Source organism: Aedes aegypti, chromosome 2 (assembly GCF_002204515.2).
Source record: "Aedes aegypti strain LVP_AGWG chromosome 2, AaegL5.0 Primary Assembly, whole genome shotgun sequence".
NCBI classification, from domain to species: Eukaryota; Metazoa; Arthropoda; class Insecta; order Diptera; family Culicidae; genus Aedes; species Aedes aegypti.
This window is the reverse complement of record NC_035108.1, coordinates 153,614,647-153,641,037: the sequence shown is the minus strand read 5'-3', so window position 1 is coordinate 153,641,037 and position 26,391 is coordinate 153,614,647. Positions and strand designations below refer to the sequence as shown.

Here is a 26,391-nt window from a genome sequence, read left to right as displayed (position 1 = left end):
CAGGATCCTCATTGAAATCCTCACAGGATTCTTATCAGAATCATCTCAGAATTCTCATCAGAATCGTTTCTGGGTTCTCATCAGCATTCTGTCAGGATTATCATCTGAATTCTCTCAGGATCATTATCAAAATCCTGGCATCACAATCCTCCTAGAAGTCTCATCATAGTTATCTCTGTGTTCTCATCAGTTTCCTCTCAAGAATCTCATCAGAATTCCCTCAGGATTCTCATCAGAATCCTTTCAAAATTTTCATCAGAATCCTACCTCTTAAGATTCTCATCAGAACATCGTCAGGATTCTTATCAGAATCATCTCATGATTTTCATCAGCATCCTCTCAAGATTCTCATCAGATTCCTCTCAGAATGCTCTCAGGATTCTTAGCAGAATCCTCTCCAGATTCTTATCAGAATCCTCCGAGGAATCTCATCAAAATCGTTTGAGGATTCTCTCAGAATGCTCTCTGGACTATCATCACAATCCTTTAAGGATTCCCATCAGAATCGTCTTTGGATTCTCATAAGAATCTTCACAGGATGTTGATCAGAATCCTAACAGGATTCTCATCAGGATCCTATCAGGAACCTCATTGAAATCCTCACAGGATCCCTCAGTATTATCATCTGAATTCTCTCAGGATTATTATCAGAATCCTGGCATCATAATCCTCCCAGAAGTCTCATCACAATTCTCTCTTGATTCTCAGCAGTATCCTCTCAGGATTCTCATCAGAATCCTTTCAGAATTCTCATTACCTACCTCTTAGGATTCTCATCAAGATCCTCTTCGGAATCTCATCAAAACCCTCTCAGGATTCTCATCATAATCCTTCCAGAATTCTCATCATAATTCTCTCCTGATTCTCATCGGTATCCTCTCAGAATTCTCATCAGAATCATCTCTGGATTCCCATCAGAATCGTCTGTGGGTTCTCATAAGAATCCTTAAAGGATTTTCATCAGATTCCTATCAGGATTCTCATCAGAATCCTATCAGGATCCTCATCGAAATTCTCAAAGGATTCTCATCAGAATCCTCTCTGGATTGTCATCAGAATCGTCTCAGGGTTCTCATCAGCATCCTCTCAGGACTATCATCAGAGTCCTCTCAGGATTATCATCGGAGTTCTATCAGGATTATTTTCAGAATTCTCACCAGAATCCTCACAAGATTCTCAACAGAATCCTCTTAGGATTCTCATATTATGACCGTAAACCTTCATATTCCCCTGGTAGTCAATAACATATGACAGGCTTCTACTAATGCCTAAGCCACATCCTTATGCACATTTACAATTATAGAATAGGTAGTTAGATTTTCATCAATGTATTTATTTATCATACAAAAAAGAACATCCTATGATGTAATATTACAGTTGATATACACTCGCAACAATCAGATACCTGCACACAACCACTCCCGTTCAGTACCACCAACACAGGTGACATTAATAAAATTCCTCGGTTCTTACTTTAGTTAGAATATCAGTTGATTTGAATTCTTTATCAGCTCTGTTATATTTTTGTAGTATTGTTTTAAAAATCCCAGTCCATAAATGAACCAACAAAACTACACTGTTTCGGCTAAATAACGTTTTGAACATATCTATATCTCTCCACCATCGTTGAAGCCTTTTTGCGTTCATCTCAAGGTTTTGATTTGTTTTTCTACTTTCTTTCGTTAGATGAAATACAATGGAATCATTTGATATCAATAAAGTTTATTCGCCTTACTTTCTTCCTATGATTACGATAATTATAAAAACATAAACAATCACTATATGTAGGAAATTACAGTTGTCTGAAAGTGGATTTAATATTTACAAGAGATCGAGCGTTCTATTTCACGACCGTATTCATTCCCGGCATCATACTGGTGACGTCGTCGTTCATCACATTCTGGCTGGAGTGGAACGCGGTTCCTGCCAGATCAATGATAGGTAATGATTTCCGCCAACGCTTATTTCCGGCTCCGCTCATCGAGGGCAGTCGTCCACAAAACATAATCCATCACACATCACAACACCGCCCGAAATATAGGAAGAAATGCAACACATATTGCGGCAGAGTACCCCCATCTTGACAATGAAGCTTCTGTTATGCTCAAAATCAACAACTATAACGTCTTGCCAATGGAACACAAATTTCCCGAACTTGCTCGCATCATCACCAATGAACAATCTGCCAAAAATCATTCCCTTCAATCCACATCAACACTATCCCACAGTACCTTTACTCCTTCTCGGCTACCTCTTACTCTGGAAACACTTTGAAAATCAGCACCTAGGTACCAGAAGAACCTGTCAACTGGAAAAGTGTCAGTGATTGTCTTTTTTTGTGGAAGCAAGTGAGGAAACCCAGCTTTTCTTGAGAACTCGCTGTAGGTAAAAGCGTAGTAGCATGGTGCAAGAAACTTGGAAAAGTCTGCTTCTTTACCAGTGAATGACCACACCACTACAGCAAACGATGTGTGGTTCAAGAGAAAGGAAAGCAACCCGCCTGACCAGGCTTTCGGAATGCAGTGCAATACTTTTATCGTTTCAAAAGTTATATAGTGTAGATAACAATAGCGAGTTCAGATTTACCTTTTGTTACTTTTGGTTTTGCCGTCGTAACCCCGTAGCTCTTAGCAGTTGGAATGAAATAGAATTGAATCGTAGAAAATTGACATTAGAACCTAGACTTCAAATCAGTGTTTGAACTATGTAGTGAATATATACCATTTTGTCTCAAATTTCGAACATGATTCACATTCAGGGCACTGGACCATAAAACATAATTTTCAAGCTAACTACTCAAAGATTAATGCGCATACAAACACTCAGAAACATTTACCAAACTTTCAACAGCTGAATGTTTGATAAAAACTTCCCATAATTTGGACTCCAACAAATCCATCAAATTTGCAGTGGTCAAAAGACATTGCAATTAGAAGACTACTACACCAAAACCTCTTTTATGTAACTTCTGTTTACGTTATTCCATTTACGTAATATTACGTAATTAATTTTATATGCATTTAAGGCCACATAGTTTTAGTTTGGAAGCATCTCAATCCTTGGGGCCCTCCTTAGCCGAGTGGTTAGAGTTCACGGCTACAAAGCAAAGCCATGCTGAAGGTCAGTCCAGGATCTCTTTCATAATGGAAATTTCTTTGACTTCCCTGGGCATAAAGTATCATTGTACCTGCCACACGATATAAAAACGAATGCAAAAATGGCAACTTTAGCAAACAAATATTTCAGTTCATAACTTTTTTTTGTTTGTTTTTTACAAGGAAGAAATCTGCAAAAAGACCCCCTGAGAAGGTAACTCATGGAGTTTGGGGATGCCGCACCAACGACGACCTACTAACACCAGCGTATGCACTGTACATCAGCAATTCTCGCTGAATTGCTCAAGTGGTGTACAGAGTGCACCGACATTACCCTTGGACTCAGACCCTCGTCTCCCCGGAACCACCTTACGGTATTTCTTCGGGGAGGGACCAGTGCATATAGCACAACTCATGTAGCAGAATTAGGTAGCCTAGGCAAACTGCTTCTCCTAGCCTTAACTTAAACAATGTTACAAGGGACCAGCCTCGGCAGGAATAATCGTCTTCAGCCAGCTCTTAGTCGGCGCGCGGTAAGCGCTGCAATTCTAGCATAATGAGAGTGACAGCCGTAGTAACTGCATTCCAGCACTCGGCATCCGCACATATTCTCTGGATTATATTGTTTTGGGACGTGTCCCCTCCGCATGTAGTGAGCATGCGATCTCTCACAACAATGAAACGGGGACAATCGAACACGACATGCTCCGCTGTTTTCTCCACGTCAGCGAAAATGGAGCACGCAGGAGGTTCTGAGTGCCCGAACCTATTCAGGTACCGTGGGGGACCGAAATCCTTACATCTAAGCACTAAGCCAAATAAAAACCTCTGTTAAAAATATTTGGATGTGTAAAAGGCAATTGATCACTCTGTTTCTATTACTTTCACATCTTTTAATTCATAATTAATCCCAAAATGAGCCTGAAGTTGAGTAGAAACAGGAATTAAAATCACTTGTCTTAGATCGAAATCCGTACACTGAAAGCAAATTTTCTCAGGAATAAAAAAATATAACTGGAAAAAGTTTTCCACAAAATTTTCCACCGTTGAGAAAATTCGTAAAGAAAATCCGGAAAAACTATGCTCCAACTCAAGGAAAATTTTCAAAAAAATATTTTTGAAATTTGATTCCGATCTGACAAAAAAAAAATGTTTCTGTGACGCTTTTATGTTCAGTTATGATTTTCGAACGAAAAGACTTGTACGAGAAATCTGGGCATTTTTCACAAAACTATGACCAAACGCAGGAATTAAAAAGTAGAACATCTTAAAAATTTCAGTGATTGAAATTTATTAAATTTTGTTCTCAAAAGTATTTCTTGGAGAATCTTACACGAGTTGAAATATAGTTTTCCCGGCTTTTCTTTACGAAAATTCTCAACGGTGGAAAATTTTGTGGAAAACTTTTTCCAGTTAACATTTTTTCTATTCCTTAGAAAATTTGCTTTCATTCTCATGAAAAAAAACTTTGTTTCTACGATGCTTCTTTCTTGAGTTATGATTTTTCAAAGAAAAGGCTCAAAATGGCACATTTGCACATTTTTTACATAATTGGCCATAACTCAAAAACACAAAAAATACAATTTCAAAAATTTCAGCGATTAAAGCTTATGAAATTACCTACTAAAAAATATTTTTTTGAAAATCTGATACCTTTCGGCCCAAACCCGTACGGAAATAAAAAAAAAAACACTATATTCAACGTAATAAAAACGGTTAAAAAGCTACTGTAACTTTTTTACAAAACCTGGTTTAAGCCTTCGAAAAGGCGTAGCTTTAATAAAGATTATGCGATTTCTTTACCCAGACATGCAACTAAGCCACAGAAAACGACTGGCGCGTAAAGTTTTCATAGAGAATTTTCTGATGTTGCTTTTTAATGAATGCCTGGGTAGCGCAGTGCTTTTAAACAACTGAAATTTTGCAAATTTTGTATCAACAATTAATATTTTAATAATATTTGTTGTTGGAAATGTTGATGTTTCTTTTTGGTGGGCAATTATCATACTGAGAACACAATTTCTCAGCGACATGAGATGAAAGATGTCAAAGTGGATCTGGATTTGACTTTTTAACGATTCACTGCTTTTCAACTGAAGTACAGCTCAGTTATCGATCGCCCAGGAAAAAAAGAGTCCTGTTAAGAGCGCCCAGTTATCGAGCAGAAGCTGTAATTATGATTTTCCATCAAAATTCAATAAATTCAGAAAGTCATAGTTCAAACACTGATTATGTATTTAAGTTAACTGTAATAATTATTCCACTGTATTTTTAGAAGTTCTCAATAATGCATGTACGATTCAACGACACTTTTCACTTTTATTCATCAATTTATGCATTACGCATTGCGAATAAATACAAAAACAATTCAAAATGTGTCGATATATATATGTGCTAGAGGCGAATTTACGAACTTCGGCGGATTCCTACTTAAAAAGCTCCTTTATTTAAAGATGACGGCAACAGTATCATATGTTTTAAATTCCAACTTTCAACTTCAACAATATCGACAACTGCTTCAGATAACATTATCGTCTGCTTCTTCAATACGTCTTGTATAATTTATGACAACCCCCCAAGGACCAACAGTAATTGAGAATGTAGCTCATCAATCCACATACTTGGTATCCAATGGCTTTTTATGGCGTTATTCTAAATTATGCGAAATTTGCGAACTACTATTACAATTCTCTCTTCTCGTAAATTAGATTCTACATAGGTAGGATATTATCTCTACGAACAAGATATTGTCTTACCATCTTATGTCCTTGTAGGAATGATGGTAAGCTATCAAATAAGTGTATTACGATACATTAATTCGTACTATATTCTTCAAAATAAAAGATTGTTGAAAATTTTAATCAAAATGAATTTTACAGGAATTTACTAAATCTTCAATTTTGACTTTGTTTTATCATTTCATTTATTTGATTTCCGCATCACTAACCATCCCCATTTATTTTCAGATTGTTTGGCTTAATTTAACCCATGAATATGACACACCCAATCAAACAGCTGTTTTCATTGTGCCTATGATTGCACGATAGCCTTGGAGGCCAATCTTGTAATCATATGCACTTGTTTTTGTATTACCCATCTGTAAACTAAGCAATATTAGTTTTAAGCAATCCGAACCCGAATCGATCAAAATTTAGCTAGGTCTGCTTTTACGTTTCCGTTTTCCTTTTCTTCTTTCATTTTTCTGTCTCTCTTTCAACGAACATAACACGAATGATACAACATAAATACGTATGTTTCAATGGAATGCTCAATTGCAATTTACTCGACGAAAATGTAAATGCACTTCACCACCATTGCCACCACTAAAAAACACACATAGGTAATTACAGTTGTCTGAAAGTAGACCTCATGTTTACGCGCGACCGGGCGTTCTACTTTACCACGGTGTTCATTCCGGGCATCATACTGGTGACCTCGTCTTTCATAACCTTCTGGCTGGAGTGGAATGCCGTGCCGGCTCGTGTCATGATAGGTAAGTGAACGGAACTGCAAATGCTCAACCACCACTTTCTGGGACCACAATCTGTCCAGTGTCCACTGGTGGACTCGAACCTAAGCGCCACACCGGTTTTCCTACTTGTTGTGCTTTGCATACGAACGAAGGCTTTCCTATGTGAGTGTATGTGTGGTGTACGTGACCCACATGTTTCATGGAACTTTTTCACACACTTTGATGTTATCACTTTTTCTGTTCATATTCAACACGGATAAAGGTGATTATTCATTTCCTGCTAACTCACTGGACTTCGTTGCAATCGCACTGTGCTTTAATTCATATATTTTACGATCAGAATAGAATAACGTGAAACTATCGCTTTTGGATAAGTAATTGGTGTCTTCTATCGCCTTAAGATATTTGGTGCCTTCAAAGAAGACAATTCGTTCGAGTTCGATAAGCAAGCCACTTAAAAGGGGGATAAAAAATAATGTTCACTGAAAATAAAGTTACAGTTTTTTGTCTTCGTCGAAGTTGTAGAGTAGGTATGCAATTTCAAATACCTTGCCGAAGACACGAAATTTCCATATACTAGATAGCGTGCCCCCTATCAAATATAACTGAGTTAAGTTCAGCAAATCCAACTGAAGCAAAAAAAAATTGTTTAGTAATCAGTATTTAATATACGTGACTTCTTGAATCACCAGTATTTAACCCGTAGGCTACGGGGCTGACAACCAAAATTCAAATTGCTCGTATTTGAGCATAACTCCATATTTTTCAGTGAAATTTTGAGGATTGCTTCACTAATAGTTGTAGTTTTATGAGTGAGGGAAAAGTATAGATTCAGAGTATTGTGGACAAAGTTATTCCAGAACATCTCTGGGTCAGGTAGGGTAAAAATCACATAAACTTCCTCTTAGAACTCATTTATCGTTTGGAAACGAAATGTTTTCATACAAAAAGTTAATAGACCCGTTATTTGTAATAAGTTACGATGCTGCAGGATATTAAGAAAAAATAAAATTAACCTAGAATAATGCTAAGGCCTCCAAAACATTCTGAAGTTTTGACCGTAATCTACACAGGTTCATAAATTATTTTAAGCGAGTGATGTTCACTTTTAGTGGTTTACAGCACTCATTTAGCCTTAACAGACGTGTTCACAAATTTTAACAAGATATTGGATATTGGAAGTCATCCAAATCAACCTGGAGTTCAGGTCATTTTGATCTATCAAATCTACTACAGTTTATACTCACCCAATTCCCGTGAAACCTTCTCGTTCCTATCCATAAAGCTCTATATGACTCGGAAAATGTACTGCTCTCAAGCTCAACAAGGTTGAGAAATAGTGCAAAATGCATTGTTACTTTCAAATTATGATGGTTTTCCATTATTCTTGCGAGACCCAAATTATTTTTCCATATTCAAAATAACTATTTATTAAATTTAAATTCAAGGTCATATGTCAACTTTTTATCGGTTTTCAAACATCTGTTTTTCAAAGAAAGCGTTCATATTTCAAGGATGTGATCCAAAGAAAGATCCCAGTAAATAACTGTGAAAGTTCTCATAGCAACACTAAGCTGAGAAACAGGTTCTGTCGATATTGGGACGTAACGTCAGAAAGAAAAATAAACTTCCTAATCACATTTCAAAAGCTTTGCAGATGTCCTTAGATATTCAGCGATATCAGATGTTGAAAACGAGTGGTGAACAGTACCAGTAAATCCAGTAGATATTGTAAATCTTTTCATCAGAGTGGTTCAAAGTGCATAGGAGCTGTCCATTAACCACGTGGCCATTTATCAAGGGATACCAGCCCCCCTCTTACCCTCGTGATTATTTGTCCATACAAAAATATCAAAATATGAATGGACCGCGGTCATCGGCCAAACCCCCCCTCCCCTCATAAATGTCCACGTGGCTTATGGACGTCCCCATAGATCAATCAACAAGCTCGGAAACATTTTTTTAAACTTTAACGGAGATATGCCCACATCTTCAGTATGTTCTGAAGACCTTAAGATGTTCAATATTCATAGCAGTACTCTTTCCGAGTCATATAGAGCTTTATGGATAGAAACGAGAAGGTTTCACGGAAATTGGGTGAGTATAAACTCTAGTAGATTTGATAGATCAAAACGACTTGAACTCCAGGTTGATTTGAATGACTTCCACTATCCAATATCTTGTCAAAATATGTGAACACGTCTGAACCATTTTTAAAACTCTAACGGAGATTTGCGATCAAGTATGGATATATTGAAAACATTTTGTTTGAATAATAAGTCAAGCTGCATATAGAAATGAATACTTACAACTTTAGTATGTTCTGAAGACCGTAAGATGTTCAATGTTCAGAGCAGTACATTTTCCGAGTCATATAGAGCTTTATGGATAGGAACGAGAAGGTTTCACGGGAATTGGGTGAGTATAAACTGTAGTAGATTTGATAGATCAAAATGACCTGAACTCCAGGTTGATTTGGATGACTTCCAATATCCAATATCTTGTTAAAATTTGTGAACACGTCTGTTAAGGCTAAATGAGTGCTGTAAACCACTAAAAGTGAACATCACTCGCTTAAAATAATTTATGAACCTGTGTAGATTACGGTCAAAACTTCAGAATGTTTTGGAGGCCTTAGCATTATTCTAGGTTAATTTTATTTTTTCTTATTATCCTGCAGCATCGTAACTTATTACAAATAACGGGTCTATTAACTTTTTGTATGAAAACATTTCGTTTCCAAACGATAAATGAGTTCTAAGAGGAAGTTTATGTGATTTTTACCCTACCTGACCCAGAGATGTTCTGGAATAACTTTGTCCACAATACTCTGAATCTATACTTTCCCCTCACTCGTAAAACTACAACTATTAGTGAAGCAATGCTCAAAATTTCACTGAAAAATATGGAGTTATGCTCAAATACGAGCAATTTGAATTATGGTTGTCAGCCCCGTAGCCTACGGGTTAAGAGTTGATTTAACACTCATGATTACTGTCCTCACTTCAAGTGTAGTCTTGAGACTAAAGATTCAAGATTTTTTTACTTTGCTCATCAAGCCCATAATAACAAAAGAAGCGCCTATCTGAATCAATCTTCGAAGACACCCAATGTCGAAAAACAATAGATTTTACGTTATTCTTCTTTTATCGTGAAATTGTTGAATTAAAACACTGTGCAATCGAGCTCAGACTATGGATAAGCTCTACCAACCGGAGTGCGCCAACCAAATTTCCATGGTTCACTCTAGCAAATAAATTAATGTTTATTTTTTCCATTGTGATCTACTGAACGAGCGTAACAGCTCTGATGCCCATCGTGTGTGTAATTTTGTCCTAGTCAGTACCGGAATACTTCTGTATCGATCCAAGTCCAGCGATAGCTATAAATAGTTTCAAACGTGTTTGTGTTGTACTTGTTGATTATTTATAAATATTGTAGTGCTATTCTTGATGATGGTTCTTAATGTCGTCACGCGAGAATTCGAGTTTCGTGAGAACATGAAAGTTTAAGTAAATCGGCACAAATTGCAATTTTTAAATTACCAACAGGAAAACACGAGTCAATCCAGATCAGCGAACGCCCGCGAGAGCCATCATCTGTTAACCTTACAATGTAATTAATCCTTGAACCAATCCGCGTACAGTGGCTCAATCTATTAGTAAGCACCGCTTTATCTGGATTCAATTTTTAATGGTTTTTCCTGTTTGTTTTTAATTACTGAATCGTATCTTTGATCGCACCCAATTACCCTGCTTCCCACTGAGCTGCTTTCCCGCAAAAGGGGAAAATGGCTCGTGAGTACCGTTTTGATTCATATTACGGACACTTAAGGCCTCATGGAAGTATAACACAGCATAGAGCACACAAAATAAATCATTCTGTATGATTCCTCATCGTTATCGAGCGCCAAAAACCCTTAACTTTCGAATGGTGGGTAAAGAAGACGCTTCCGCAACTTGAATAATTTCAAATAAATCGATATGTATGAATATTTGATGATTCTTATTCCGGACGTTTCCTCATTTTTGCCTCATATTCCGGACACTTTGATTCGGATTCCGGACATCTCATGAAAATCATTAATGGCAAAGTCAAATCATCAATTGAAATCGCTTAACCACTAAAGAGACGTCTAAGGCAGTTAGGCATTATAAATTTGCATAGATATTTATGGAAATAGCTTACTAAAACGAGCTTTGAAATTGTGAACTTTCAAAAGGCAAAAAATGAAACATTTCATGTGAAAAGTTTCCCATACAAAGTAGAGTGTCCGGAATAAGAAGCTGTCCGTAATATGAATCAAAACGGTACTTGCATGGTAGATTCAGCGTTGGACCGCGTGCGAAGGAGTTTATTTATCACAGCGCCTATATATTGTATATTGTCGCAGTTTACACGCTTAAACGAAGTTACACAAAATTGAGCTCTTCTGGACCGATGCATCAAGTGAATAGCACATGCTGTAAAACCATGCTGGGATGATTTCTCCATTTTTTTTACAAAGTAAATGACACATTGAGAAGATCCGAAATACTCAGTATTCCTGTGCGTCACAATGTTTGGGAAAATGAAGCAGACATCAGCAACAAATCTTTTTTCCAGAATGTGCGGAAATAACACACATAGTGTGTTGGCTCAGAAGAGTCCGATTTTGTATAACTTTATTGAAGAGAGCAAGCGAATGCCCCTCAAACAATAAAGCATTTCCTGCTCTCTAACCTGGTTTCTGCAAGTTGTAAGCTGTTTACAGCCCGGAAACACGGTAACTCCCCATAGTTGTACAGATTCACCATGTAGGTATTTTTTAAACCGCAACAGCCAGTCGACCTCCGTTTCAACAATTCTGCACCGCAAAAAGAGACAATCCCTTGGCGTTGCACAGATGGTGAATAATTCATATGGGACGTGATAATCAAAATTGTAATTTTCATCCGAAGAAAACTGATAAGCTGGATAATTCGTTACCCAAATAAGATAATTAGATCCCAAATAAGAATCAGTCAAGTCCGTATAATCACAATTTCAGCAAAGAACCTAGCTTCAACAAAATACATTACTCACTTATCGTCGGCAAGCATGGTTTGGATTAAAAGTAATGGGTTTATAAAATATTTATGGCGAAGAAAATAAATAATGAAAATAAATATTTTTAATATATAATTTGAATCAGCTTGTTTTATACCAATAAGAAAGTTTAACACACTTGTAACATCAGTAGCTCTTCACATATACTGAAAATGTAAGGTTTTAATAAACAAATGTAAAATTTTCATAAAAACCTTCTTTTTTAAGTATACGTAACAATATTATAAAATTTTGGCAAGTTCAAAAATGATTCGTTCAGTAAGAAATTTTTCCTATTAATAAAAATATATCAGCCTACATCTCATTTTTTGACATTTACCTTTGTCTTTCAATTATATGTCATTAATCTGTTTGTTGATAAATTGACTCCCTTCAAGCTCTTTTCGAATTTTATGATTTACTAGTTTTACGAAGACCTTTGAAATTTTAGGTTGATTGGCGGTAAAACAAAGTGGGGTCAATTTAACCCGACACATCGTTAGCATTAATGTAGTTACAGTATACTTAGTAGATTGGATACTAGCTATATTCATGTTATATATTTGATAATCTCATTTAGACTGCTATCAGGAATAAGGCTTGGGAGTTAACCTTGATCTAATCTGAAACAAAAAAAATACGACCATGCATCTTCAGCATGGCTTTGCTTTGCAGTCGCGGACTCTTACCACTCGGCTAAGGAAGGTCTCTTAACATTTAATATTATACGTATCAAAATGGAAAGTTAAATAAATAAATACAGATAATAGTATTAACACTTCAGTAGTCGCGCTGTTGTATTTTGTATAACACAGCAGAAAAGAACTCGCTTTTCATACACAGCAACAGCGCAGTGCATCTGACGGTGGTCAATCGCGCGACGACTGGAAGGTTAAGAGTCTGGAGAACTAATTATGTGTTCCAATGTCCTTACCCACTCGCAAAGCATGTTTCTAAAATCAAAAGAATTGCAATCCAGCTTTTGTTTATTTTTGTTTTTATTAGATTCAATGATGGCTGGAAGAAAAGATCACTTAATTAAAAAATGACGACAAGGTTAACCTGGAATTTCTATTTTTTTTTAGCATGGAATGACTCTTCACCAATTGTTGAGTTATGTTTGATCCTTCGACCTTGACGCTTGCTCCTGCGGAGGCGGGCGATGAGGGCAGGATCAAAATGTCGCGCGTCGGTCGAGTGAAAGTCAAAAAGTGACGTGATCCTGTAGTTGTGTTTGATTCTTCGACCTTGACGCTTGCTCCTGGGCAGTGCGTCAAGAAAGCCCGAGCAGTCGTCAGTTGTTTTTCCTCTCGGGCCACGCGTCTATTTTCTCTGAGTGCTTTTATGTAGCCGAGAAAACGAGTGAAGGTGAAAGTGGATTATTGCTGCTCAGTCAAGGATGACGGATCAATTGGTGAGCTCGTTTCATGCTACTATTTCTTATCCATAAAATATGTATGACTGCACCTTTAATCGTTACAACGGTGAGACGTAAATATGATTTTTCAACAAACTTTTAAAGGTTCGTCACTGTGAGTGTCGACATAAATTCTGATTCATAAATTATTTATGCCTAATTTTTTTTCAAAACTCCTTTTTTTACCTTTATTTTTGCAATTAAAAAAAAAACTTTGAATGGTTCGATACTACAAGTGTAGACTTGCGAAACGTTCACTTTATTCTACAAACTTTGAAAGGTTCGTCACCTCAAGTGTCGGCATAATTTTTCTCTACATAGATGTTGTTCATATCAAATGAAAATATTATATTTACATATAAGCATGTTTATATCTCACAAATAATAATATATCATGGTCTAATCGCTTAAAGAAGTGAATCCTGTGACCCAAGGATCCTCCCCATTAACCAACATCCCTCCCAGTAACCTTTGTGGAGATGCAGAGGCAAACACGGTCTCCAATTAGCAAAGGTTACACACTAACATTCCTTCCCCCAATCCCACCTGACTGCAAGGACGTGGCCGGCGCCGTTATTGACCATGTAAAAATTGAGGCACTGAATTATGCACACTGAAGAAGATTATGGCCAATCCCAGTCGAACTTCTAGTTGATTCTTTGTGCACTTTCACTGACTTCGGCCATCACGGAATAGCAACCATTGATATGTGTAGTCAGTCTAAGCTAAGCTAAGCTGGAATGACTCTTCATCAATTGGTGCGTACATCCATAAATCAATCAGCGCATTCATTCAACCAAGTTGAATTATTCGGAACAGGTGACAATTAAAAATTTGCAACAAAGCTATGGGAATGCACTGCTGTTTAGTACTTTGAGGAGTTAGGTTATTCAATTATGTATGAATAAAATCTCTTCACTTAAAATACATTTTATTTTTCTAAAGTTGAGAGATTTTTTTATTTAGGTTATGTACAGTTTTTTCATATGATGCTGTACGATGGTGTACGATAATCGTTAAATTGCATCGACATGGCAATATCCGCCAATACATTTAACAATCATTCTTTTGTCGAATAAAATAATTTCAAACAATGAACTCAATACCATTAAACCAGCCATGCTTGCCGAATGGGAACACAACACCAAGTCACTGGAACCACAATTCCTGCCTGCATCATTCGCGTAACTTTTCATCAAATATTTATCTCTGATATGAGTTTTATCTGTTCTTTTCTCCTTTCAACGCGATCCGCCAACGACATAAACTTCCATCCGAAACGCGAAACAAACAAAAAATATCCATGAACAAACCAACCAACCAACCAGGCGTCACGACCATGCTGAATTTTTTCACCACCTCCAACGGTTTCCGCAGCACACTTCCGGTGGTGTCGAATCTAACGGCGATGAACGTATGGGACGGAGTGTGCATGTGCTTCATCTACGCCTCGCTGCTAGAGTTTGTCTGTGTCAACTATGTCGGCAGGAAGCGACCACTGCACAACGTTGTATATAGACCTGGCGAGAATCCAGTTACTCAGGTAGGATATGGAAACGAAGTCCCTCTCCTCCTCCCCCCGTTTTATCCTTTCAACCAGAACCAACACTAGGGTGTTTCAGAATAAAAAAAAACGTTTGAAAAGTCAAAGTGCTCAGCCCTTGAAAGAAAGATATGCTTGTTTATAGCATTAAATAAGAACATATGAACTTTCTTCAAATCGTTTAGAGGGTTTCATCAGATTGATTTAAGAAAAATAAAAAAATTAAAATTGTCGTACTTTGAAGCTTTGGCAAGATGTTCTCAAAGCCTTTTGTTTTCTTTTTTTTAATTGTTCTATGAGCATTGTTGGACATTCGAATGAAATTTAATTTAGGATTTTTTTTATTTTAAATTAATTAACTCATTACGCTTGGTAGAGATAAACAAATTATGAGTGAAATAATGAAAAAAAAATTACATGCTCAGGTAGGATTCGAACCCACGACACTTGTATGCTAGACGAGTGCTATACCAACTAAGCTATCGAGCACCTTAGTGACCCAATAACTCAGAAGGTAAGAAGTTTCAATTTTGAATCCCAACAGTTTTCGCAGATAACTAGAGAAATCTAAAAAGTTATGTATTTTGATTTACTGATCAATATTTTTCGATCTTTTTTCAACGAAAATTATCGTTAAAGAAAATCTATTGAATGGCCTTTCAGGTTTCGTTTTTATTCAAGGTTGAATATTTAACAGACAAATTACCCGAAAATCAATTTTCAATCGTTTTTTAAAACTTCTGTGCGCCCAAAAATAAGAAAAAAAAATCAAAAACAAGTATCGCACAAATGTCCAATACTTCTCATACAGAAAAGCATATCTTTCTACGGTTGAGCACCTTGACTTTTCCAACATTAATTTTTCTGGGACACCCTAACCAACACCCAACTCCTCGCTGGCTCACATTTCCTGTCTCCACCAAAATGTCATTCTGCACTCCAGAGGAAACACCAGCCCTGATCCAACACAGATACCAACACTTCCCGAATCGTACACATTGTTCATCTCCCAGTAAAACAAAGTTGTAACCCGCCCGTTCTGGTTTTATGCTCCTCCGTTCCTTATTTCATTTCGCTTTCAATTTTTTTTTTGTGTTACTCAGTTTCGTTTAATTTGAATTACTCCCTCAGTGTTTCCCGTGCACCTCGAAAGGAATACAGTTTTCATTTGTCACGGTGAGAAAATTGATAAGAGCGCCCAAGCGAAACTTTGCAGAGATGGGGAAACGGGTGCAACTTTGCACTTTTGCAGTGCATAATGGCAGTGAACAATGTATACGAGCAATTAAATCATCTGCCTGAAAGTTTCATTTTCGTTCTTAATGCAATCCGTTGATAACTATTATCTAGCACTTCAGTTCCATTCATGGTTTTTGTTTCCTAACAATCATTCAATAGCTCCATCGAAACGGAATATACTCCATATTTGAATGCTGCTTTGTACAGGTTTTTTTAAGTTTTAGAAGCACAAACATTATCCAGATGAATAACTTTCTTCTTCAAAATCCAAAACCTTGTTCTTCTACGGGTGTCTGCAGTAGTTTCTTCAGATTCGATTCTATCTTACGGCTCAACTTTTCTCTTTCATGTACTTTGTCGTTGGTCCTTTTTGTGTACCTAGTGTTCCAATGTGTGTCGTCTACATAGCAATAAATGTGGAATATGTCCCAGGCGTGTCATATATCTCTTAGGTTTAATTATTGTCTATCGATGTTTTGATACATGTAGTAAGCATCAATCGCGATAAGATTAGCAACTTGAAAAGACATGAGTGAAAACAGACAATCATTTTATTGTTACAAAAACTTTCCAATTTTTTGTATTACAACAAATTAATCTGTCATATGTGTTTATCAAACCTGGTTTAGTTTCATGAATATCTTTAAATTGTTTCAAGAAAACAAAACATCGTTCTACGTATACTTTTCATGGATTGACATGAATTTGGCCTTAAGCTCGTGAAACACCTACAGTATGAAATCAAAATAGTGTATCAAATCAGTGAGATTGAATTAAAGTACTTGGTTTCAATTTTCAAATTAGATAATTTGGTACTCTTGAGCTGAAAAAAATTGAATCATTTCGTTGAAATTCAATAAACATAAAATAATACAGTACAATCAAAGATGAAACAATTTAAACACCAAATCCAATATTTTGAATTTAAGTTTTGTTCATTAACAGAAAGTTTAGGATAAAGAAATTAAGCCCTTGTGTTCAATTAATGCTATGATAAGTGATTTTGAAAACGCGGATTGGTTTCTGGAAAGTTTTGTCTTAAAACAGAATTTCCATGTTATTTTTATGAACCCTTCAATCCTTAGCATTGCCTTTTCCCTGTAGAATTTATTAAATCGAGCATTATTTTTACTTATTTTTAATTATGAATCGTGGTTTACGGCTAACCAGCCGAGTGGAAGTTGAACAACTATTGAAAAGCTTAACATTAAACATACTTTGCAATTGAATTAAATGGACAAATTGATGTGAAGTTAATTTATTTTATTTAAGCATTATTTCTGGAATTTTTTTCGGAAAATTCTTCTAATTTTGATATCTTTGCTGATCACAATCTTTGGAAATTTGTTTGAGATTTAGATTCCAATGTTCCTTAGTTTTTTTGAGGAGCATTACCAATACATTCATGACAGGTTACTAAGTTGTTCAACCTATTAGAAATTCACCGGTATTCATAGAACGAACTGGCTATGGAACGTTTGCTAGATAATATCATGCAGTTTTATCCATAACCTATCGTTGTTAAAGTCTATCCCGGAAGCTCCTTCAGTACGCGTTTAACTTTCATATTCATGCATAGTTTTTTTTTTTTTTCATTTGTTGTAATAGAATTTTGATAACGGAATTTGGGGGAGTGATTGTTATTGCAAAACAGTTTTCACACTCAGTTTGTCACCTTTTTAGACGAAGTCGAGTAACCTACGGCTTTTTCACCATAAGACTATTCTCGCAAACCATTTTTAAACGAATTCTCTAAAACAAATCTTTTTTATAGAATTTGTGTCGATTTTTATCATTGGTAATCTGATTCCGGAGATATTGCAGAAATATTTTCTTTGCGTTAGGATCATTTGGGAATATTTTTTTTTAATCCCATGTCACGAATAAACAATACAGCCAAACCTCTTTTTAGGCTCTTTTTTTTTACTTCATGCTCCAAATTCCAACTTACGCTTCTGCCTGAAGACGCCCCACGAGAACCAAAGTAATATGGGTATTTCTGGTAAGGAACGGATGAAGAGATGACGGAAATCGACGTCTAACGCCATTTTGGAATCCAAGGTGGTGACTTATGGTTTGTGAAAATCACATTAAACACATGCAAAATTAGTATTTTTAGAACAGGACCGATGAGTAGATGCCGGAAAACGATGTTTGAAGCCATTTAGAAATGCAAGTTGATGATTTTTAGTTTGTTAGCTTGTGGAAAATACTTGGAACACTCAAAAATATAGATATTTACGAGACGCCTCCTACTCGTCGATCCTGTTTCTAAAATACCCATATTGCTTGGATTTCAAGTGGTTTTTACAAATCGGAAGCAGCCATCTTGGATTCCAAAATGGCGTCAGACCAAGATCTTCGCCTTGTACTCATCGATCTCGAACTAGAAACATCCAAGCATTGCAGAATTCGTTCCATTTTGCTTCCGATGCACGATCAAAGCACGCGAAGAAAAAAATTTCAACTGTAGTGGTCTGCGATCGGCAATGTAACGCAAATTGTAACACGTATGTTAAATAAGAGCAGCGACCGAGAGCCCCAGACAGAGAGCGATGATAATAGTTATTTATGCAACAAGTTGCAAAAGGATGATTTTTTCAGCACGAGTTCTACATCCCATATCAGAATTGCTAGTTTTGTCGGAACCAGATCGCACAACGGATATAGATGGGTTTATTCGACGAACGGGTTGAGGTCAGAATTGTCGGTCTCGTATAGCGAAGTGACAATTCTCGACTCGAGTGAAGTGACTCACTCCACCAAACCAAATGGAAAGTTATTTCACTAGAGCCGAGAATTGTCACTTCGCTATACGAGACCGACAATTCTGACCTCAACCCGTTCGTCGAATAAACCCATCTATATCCGTTGTGTAGTCTGGTTCCGGCACAGGCTGGCGATTTTGATGTCTGATCAGATCGTCCAGCATTTGACGCCAGACGTAGAATAAACCCAAGAATCAGATGCAATTGTGCTTATACTGTGTAGACTCGCTCCCATTTGATTAACATTAGTCGCCTCATGTCACCCGAGGTGAGAACGACTCATCTTGACTCATACACCGCGCAGAAGAAACACAAAAGGGCATGAAGAGACTGGCTTATTCAGTTGACGCCTATCATAACAGTACTGAAAAGTGCTGCTTTTCAGCACCGAAAAGAGTGCTGAAAAATAGCAATTTTCAGCACTGCTTCTTTCGATAGGAAAAGAAGGCCGTTATGTTAAAAAAAAGACAAAAAAAAAGACTGATTGATTTGCAACGGAACTGCAAAAAATTCATTTTTCTCATTTGTTTTCCATTGGGGGTAGGTGTTTTATTTTACTGGCACGATAAACAATTCTTGAACATCCGATAGCAATAGTAGCCCCTATGTTTAGAGCTTGTTTAGAGTGGTTTTATCATGCACTGCTATCCCTCCGATAAGATTTGTAGAAGAAGCCACGCAGCGAACTGGACTATCGAAATTCAAACATTTTGCCTTGATGGAACGATTATTGCAATACGAACGCTTTATGTATCTTTTCAACTTCATTCCTCATCAAGGCGTCGATAGGCGTGTGATTTACGCATTCTAGATTGCCACGAAAACTGTTTTTGACTTCATAAGGCAAATTTATGAATTCCAACACGATTTCTTGTAGCAAATTTCCATAAGCGGTTCCTATGTATTTTGATAGTCCATTTGCCTCAGTGTACGATAAACAGGCTCTCTTAATGTGCTGCAAATTATGATGGTTACAAAGAGCGGTAAGTGAGAGATTCTCTCAATTTTCTCAGGATTCAATCCCTGGAAATACTTGTATGGGTTTCAGATGATTTTTACAAACCGGAAGTTACAATCTGAAATTCTAAAAAGGCATCATATATCGATTTCTGGCATCTACTCATCGGTTCCGTTCTAAAAATCACCATATTGGATAAGTTTCAAGTGATTTTTATAAACCGGATGTCGGACTTTCGCCTTCTACTCATCGATCCCGTTCCGAAAATACCCGTATTGCATGGGTTGTAAATAGTTTTCACAAAACGGAAGTCGTCATCTTGGATTACAAAATGGCGTCAGACTATGGTTTCTGTTATCCGGAGAAGAACCACTGATAAACCCTACTGCCCATAACTGCATATTTGTAACATTCGACAAGAGTAGGCATAGAGGATATGTTGAAACAAGTGTGTATTTCTGATCAGTATGGGAAAAAACCAAAAATTATTAAAAATTACTAAGAATTCAAAACTACTTATTTGATGCTAAAACATTATACAGCACATATCGCATATTGGATGTTCAAACACATTCGATCTATTATTAAAAAAATAAGTTTTAAGAAGAATAAATATAAACATTCAATATGACAGACTATCATCCGGTGCAGACACGCAGTCTACTTTTCAAGCCCATTGTGATGAGCTCTTCTTCTTATTTCTGGCATTACGTCCCATCTGGGATAGAGCTTGCTGCTCAGATAAGTGTTCTTTTTGAGCACTTATTAACTGAAAGCTTTCTTTGCAAATTTGCCATTTCTACATGTACATATCGTGTGGCAGATACGAAAATACTCTATGCCATGAACGAGAAGTCGAGAAAAATTCCAACCCAAGAAGATCCTCAGCCGTCTCGACCGGGTTATATTGTTATTGTTATAAACTACACGGATAAAAATCTGATCCGCACACCATGATTTACAAATCATGAAATTCATAAATTGGTTAGGTCATAATATCAGGATCACAAATCATGGTTCTTGGAGTCATAATCATGATTCCTCATAAGCGTAACATCCAGTGTGAAAACACTAAGTGGCGCACTTTGCTTCATCTCATTTGTATCGATCACTCTTATTTCAAGATGACGAAGCGGTTGAGTGGTAGAATACGTGGCTTACAATCGGAACGTTCTTGGCTCGAATCTTAATATATGCTATTTTTAACTTTTTTTTTTATTTTGTCGATCATAAACGGATGCATTTTTGGCATTTGAATCATGATTCCGAGCAATCAGCTACAAAAATCTAACGCGTGTGTTGCGTTACGGCAATCTGACTCATGATATCATGAGTCCAAATCATGGTGTATTTTCATAAGACGAAAACACGCTGGAATCATGATATCCTGAGTCATAATCTTGTTTTTGGATTCTGATTTCTACCCGTGTATTTTTCATCTACTAATGTTACTTGGGAATTGCGTAAATTCTAAAATAGGGTAATAAGTAATTATAATTATAAGATTAACTAGAAGATTACATCTAGAGTCAAGTCAAAAACTCATGTTATAATATGTGACATTATCTTCAACAATAATATTGTGGTAATGTGTTGCCAAGAAGAGCGTTACATTTCCACTCCAAGTCCGCTCGTCATTTTAATATTGTGAGAACAGTTCCTTTGCCTCTTCTGCCAACATTTTTCGATGATTTTCAAACAATATTGATAAGCCAAATATGTAAGCATTGCCGAAAGCACCCTGATAATATTTGAAATTCGTCGAGTTTGACATATCAAATTTGATTTCAAAGTAAATTTAACATTTAGCATAGCGTGTTTTCTGGTTCAAAATAATATGCTCTACTTTATTAAATAGAGCTCCTGAAGCTTATCTCATACCGTAGTGTTGCATATAATCATTCAAGAGCAAGTACAAACGATTTGTTTGGATGGAAATATTTACATCTACAATTCCAAAAACTATTAGAACAGCAAGAATGCACAAAACAGCATATTATTGGAAGAAGGTAATTTTTAAACTGGAGGGGAAGTTCCAGTCATTAAATTGACCGTGTAAGTAAAAAGAATAGCCTTTGATTCAAAGAAGGGAAAAAGTATGATGGAAATATTAAGAGCAATAATGAAATTATTTAAATAATAACAAGTATATCTCGAAAGAACAGTTTAGTTATAGAAGAAGACAAATTTGCTGATTAAAATATTAGCAGCAATAACTCTAACAATTTTGTCGATAGTAAAACTATAAAGAACTTCAATTTAAAGCAGAGATAATCTCTGATGAAAATTTTGTCAATAATATGAGTACAACCAAACTCAAAAGATAAGCAGCAGCTACAGCATCGTTCTCATTCTTGGCATTACTCCCCTATTCAAGTTCTTAATTTAGTGTTCTAGAAGCACTTCCAAAGTTATTAACTAAAAGTTTACTTTGCCAAAGTAGCCATTTTGCATTCTTATTTGTGCACGATACATGAACATGATTATATGGTATAATTTATACCCCATGGCCAAGGATCATGGATCGTCATAGAACCGAACTAAAATAACTTCAGCATTGTCGCAGAAGCTTAGCTTAGCTTAGCTTAGCTTAGACTGACTACACATATCAATGGTTGCTATTCCGTGATTGACCGAAGTCAGTGAAAATGCACAAAGAACCAACTAGAAGTTCGGCTGGGATTGGCCATAATCTTCTTCAGTGTGCATAATTCAGTGCCTCAATTTTTACATGGTCAATAACGGCGCCGGCCACGTCCTTGCAGTCAGGTGGGATTGGGGAAGGAATGTTAGTGTATAACCTTTGCTATTTGGAGACCGTGTTTGCCTCTGCATCTGCACAAAGGTTTCTGGGAGGGATGTTGGTTAATGGGGAGGATCGTTGGGTCACAGGATTCACTTTGATAAGCGATTAGACCATGATAAATAATTTTTGGTAAGATATAAACATGCTTATATGTAAATATAATATTTTCATTTGATATGAACAATATCTATGTAGCGAAAAGTTATGCCGACAATTGAGGTGACGAACCTTTCAAAGTTTGTTGAATAAAGTGAACCTTTTGCAAATCTACACTTGTAGTGTTGAACCATTCAAAGTTTTTTTAATTACAAAAATTAGGGTAAAAATAAAGGTTTTTCGAAAAAAAATAAGGCATAAATAATTTATGAATCAGAGTTCATGTCGATACTCATAGTGACGAACCTTTCATAGTTTGTTGAAAAATCATATTTACGTCTCACAGTTGTAACGATTAAAGGTGCAGTCATACATATTTTATAGATTAGAAATAGTAGCATGAAACGAGCTCACCAATTGATCCGTCATCCTTGACTGAGCAGCAACAATCCACTTTCACCTTCACTCGTTTTCTCGGCTACATAAAAGCACTCAGAGAAAATAGGCGCGCGACCCGAGAGGGAAAACAACTGACGACTGCTCGGGCTTTCTTGACACACTGCCCAGGAGCAAGCGTCAACGTCGAAAGATCAAAAAGAATCAATCGAAGGCGGCCCTTTTTCACTTTAGGGCAAAATGGTCCAAAATGCCACTTTAAGGATTTGTGTCGTTTTCTTGTAATAAGATCCACATTTGAAGGCCATTCGAAGTCTTAACAGTAACTTTACAATATTTGCTAGCTACCACAATGAAAACATTTCCCAAATGTGAGTTTTTTTTACTGTTTTAAATCGTGTCGAAAAGTTGATTAAAAAATGGGGGTGGTTCAAAATGACCAAATGGGTGGGGTAAAATGCCATTTAGTATGAAGTTCGAAGAGTTAGCAACCATGCTTCCCCATGAGTTTGCTCTGTGGCATGGAAACGCTTATTGGTTAATAAAGTCAACGGAAAACCTTAATATTTAGGCAAAAAAGTGAAAAGTGTTGAATATCACCGGGAAATTAAGTAAAAATCTATGAGTTTATGTCCATGGATTGTAGCAGCACTTCTTGGGTAAACGTATTTGAACGCCGTTTGGCAAATTATACAGATTGAAACGTTCTAGGAATGATTCAATGAGTCGGGCCATTTTACCCCATCTGTGCGTATTGGGCCATCTTCCCCTACTCGACCGATGCGCGACATGTTTGATCCTGCCCTCATCGCCGGCCCCCACAGGAGCAAGCGTCAAGGTCGAAGGATCAAACACAACTCACTTCAGCATGGTCGCAGAAGCTACCGACAAAGCTAATGAAGGCAATTTACAGCATTTTCATGCTGTTTAGTTAAATTTTTGTCCTAGAAATTGAGCTCAAAGCATTCACAACTATGAGACGACTGCAAAGCAATCGCATTTTTAAGGACACACTTTTGATCTGAGAAGCCCTTCACAATTACCAAAAAAAAAGTCAGCTCACTTTTCACACAATCGATTTCACTTTTCATTTTGGAAATTATGCATATCGCCCATTATGCCTAATGTGCATTATACCTACCATATTTATGCCTATCGTACTTATGCCTAACGTCGAGCACCCCCCTGAGTTACCTTCCCAGGCGTATGTTTGCAGATTCCCCCTTTGTAAGAAAAAGGCCTATATTCCATGTAGTTGTTGGAGGACCAAAAACTTGCGTATTAATAAGTACAGCTCAATGTTTACTTTTATAAATAATCAAGATTATATTAAATTTGTAGAGGTAGAGGCCTGTATTACACGGAGTCTTTGAAGAATCATCTGCAGTACAGATTAGCTTTCACCTGGGACAAAGCCTGCTTCTCAGATTGATGTTCTTATGAGCACTTCCACAGTTATTAACTGAGAGCTTTCTTTGCCGATTGACCATTTTTGCATGTGTATATCGTGTGGCAGGTACGAAGATACTCTATGCCCTGGGAATCGAGAAAATTTCCTTCACGAAAAGATCCTCGAGCAGCGGGATTCGAACCCACGACCCTCAGCATGGTCATGCTGAATAGCTGCGCGTTTACCGCTACGGCTATCTGGGCCCCAAGCTTTGAGATCCTAAGGTATAAATTCCATGGAGTCCTTAAAGAGATTGAACACCTTTCAAATATCAACACAATACTTCGTTTACTGATATGAATAGTTAGGGGTCTTCGCAAAATTAAAGAACTATCTGTAGGCAATTGGTTACGCTTGAGGATCTTGAAGCCTATATTAAAAAGTGATCTTTGAGGACCAAGAACAACCACACAAATTAATATAATACCCTGTTCACTCACATGAATGGTAAGGGGCCTTTGGAGTATTGGAAACTTATGTTAGATCACTTATTACTGTTGTAAATCCCAAGGCCTATATTCAATGGATTGCATAGAGCACCAAAAATGTTCGTACAAACCAATACAATATTACAATATAATGACTTAAATGAATGCTTAAGATACTGTGCCTTATTTGTAAACTATCAATAGACCATTGCCCATGCTTGGGCAATTCCATGGAGTCCATGGAGATCCATGGAGTTTTACGAACTGATTCAATTTATGCACCTCCGATCTTGTTCGCAAATTGAGATTAAAGCTTATGAGATGAGTTTTATTTATTCTTTATATAACACGTTCTATCTGAAGAAAAAAAATCATATTTTTGGAAAAATAAGGTTTTTTTGTTTTAAAATACATTGTTTTGCATTGGTTTCAAGTTTAGCCAAACCTCTTTTTACGCCCCTATCTAAGGGGAGTGTGAGTTGGAACACCGAGCTTGAAAAGATTTAGAAACTTAAAAAAGTTGTCAGGTTTCGGTTCATGGTTCTTCACAAGGGTATCCACAAGGATGGCGAAAATCTTGTCTGACATCCTGTTTGTGAATTTCCGTCATGTACTCATCGGTCCAGTTTTTCAAATGCCAAATATTACGTGGTTTTCAAGTATTTTTCATCAACCTTGAATCGCCATCTCGGATTCCAAAATGGCGTCAGACATCGATTTCTGGCATCTCCTTGTCGGTCCCGTTCAATGTAACATTGGTTCTCTTTGATCGCCATCAGAATCACGGATCGTAAGCTGTATGTATTTCGGAGGATAAGAAAGAAAGCACTTTATGGAATTTAGAGCGCAGAAAAGGTTTGGCTGTACCTTGAAATTTGGAAAATTTGACAGTTGGAAAAAATCGAAATTCAGTCCAAAAGTACCGTTAAAAGGCGCCTGTCCGTCTGACCCGAAACGCCGGGCAATTCGAAGCAGCACGATATAAGGTAAATCCAGAAAATGTTAAGTTTTCCAAAAACCAAGGGCATGTTATATTTGTAGATTAATGGTCCAATTGGCTCAAACATCTTTTCATGTTATGTTCAGTACCACGCTACATCGTTCTCTTATAAAACCTCTTTATCCTGATCACTACAGATCCATTTGTTTCTTCAACTTTGTTTCAGGTATCGAATTTAATTTAGTAATTGGCGTTTTATTTTCAATTCTAAAATTATTTGTAAAAAGCTGATATTTAAACAAATAATATTTTATCAGTCAAATTCAAAGAGCGTGAAATTGACCATGCAAAAATTCAATAAATCGATCTTAGGTCTGTTACTAACAGGAGCCTTTCCGGATTTCTAATAGCTGATCGTTTTAAGAACCAAATAGCTTTTGCGTAATTTACTAGGTTTTTATGTTCGCAACACAACAGTCACGCCTGATAAAAAAAAAAGACCAATTTTTTTATATATTATCATTGTTTTTAAATAAGATGAACATTAGAGTCTGGAACTTCCCTTGAATGTTTTTGCCGTAAAAAATTATCAAATTATAGCAAATCTCATAATCTAATGTTCTTTCCCAACAAATAGGGGCATCTTAAGTTTAGTGTTTTTAAAATACCTCTACAGTTTGTAACTAAAAATTTCCTTTTACAAAATTTACATTCTT

At 36.6% G+C, this 26,391-nt stretch overlaps 1 protein-coding gene across 27 annotated transcripts in view; it reads left to right on the top strand.

Annotated features, from left to right (window-relative positions):
* Window positions 1-26,391, top strand: part of LOC5579421 (glutamate-gated chloride channel) — a 472,520-nt gene that overhangs the window by 354,373 nt on the left and 91,756 nt on the right. For 22 of the 27 annotated variants that reach the window (XM_021842806.1, XM_021842828.1, XM_021842829.1 and 19 more), the window contains 2 exons: window positions 1,789-1,941; window positions 14,380-14,594. In XM_021842806.1, the coding sequence (XP_021698498.1) occupies window positions 1,789-1,941; window positions 14,380-14,594 (368 nt within the window). Of the gene's footprint in view, window positions 1-1,788; window positions 1,942-6,435; window positions 6,589-14,379; window positions 14,595-26,391 lie in introns of all 27 variants that reach the window. The other 5 variants (XM_021842827.1, XM_021842825.1, XM_021842822.1 and 2 more) reach the window with 1 other exon arrangement.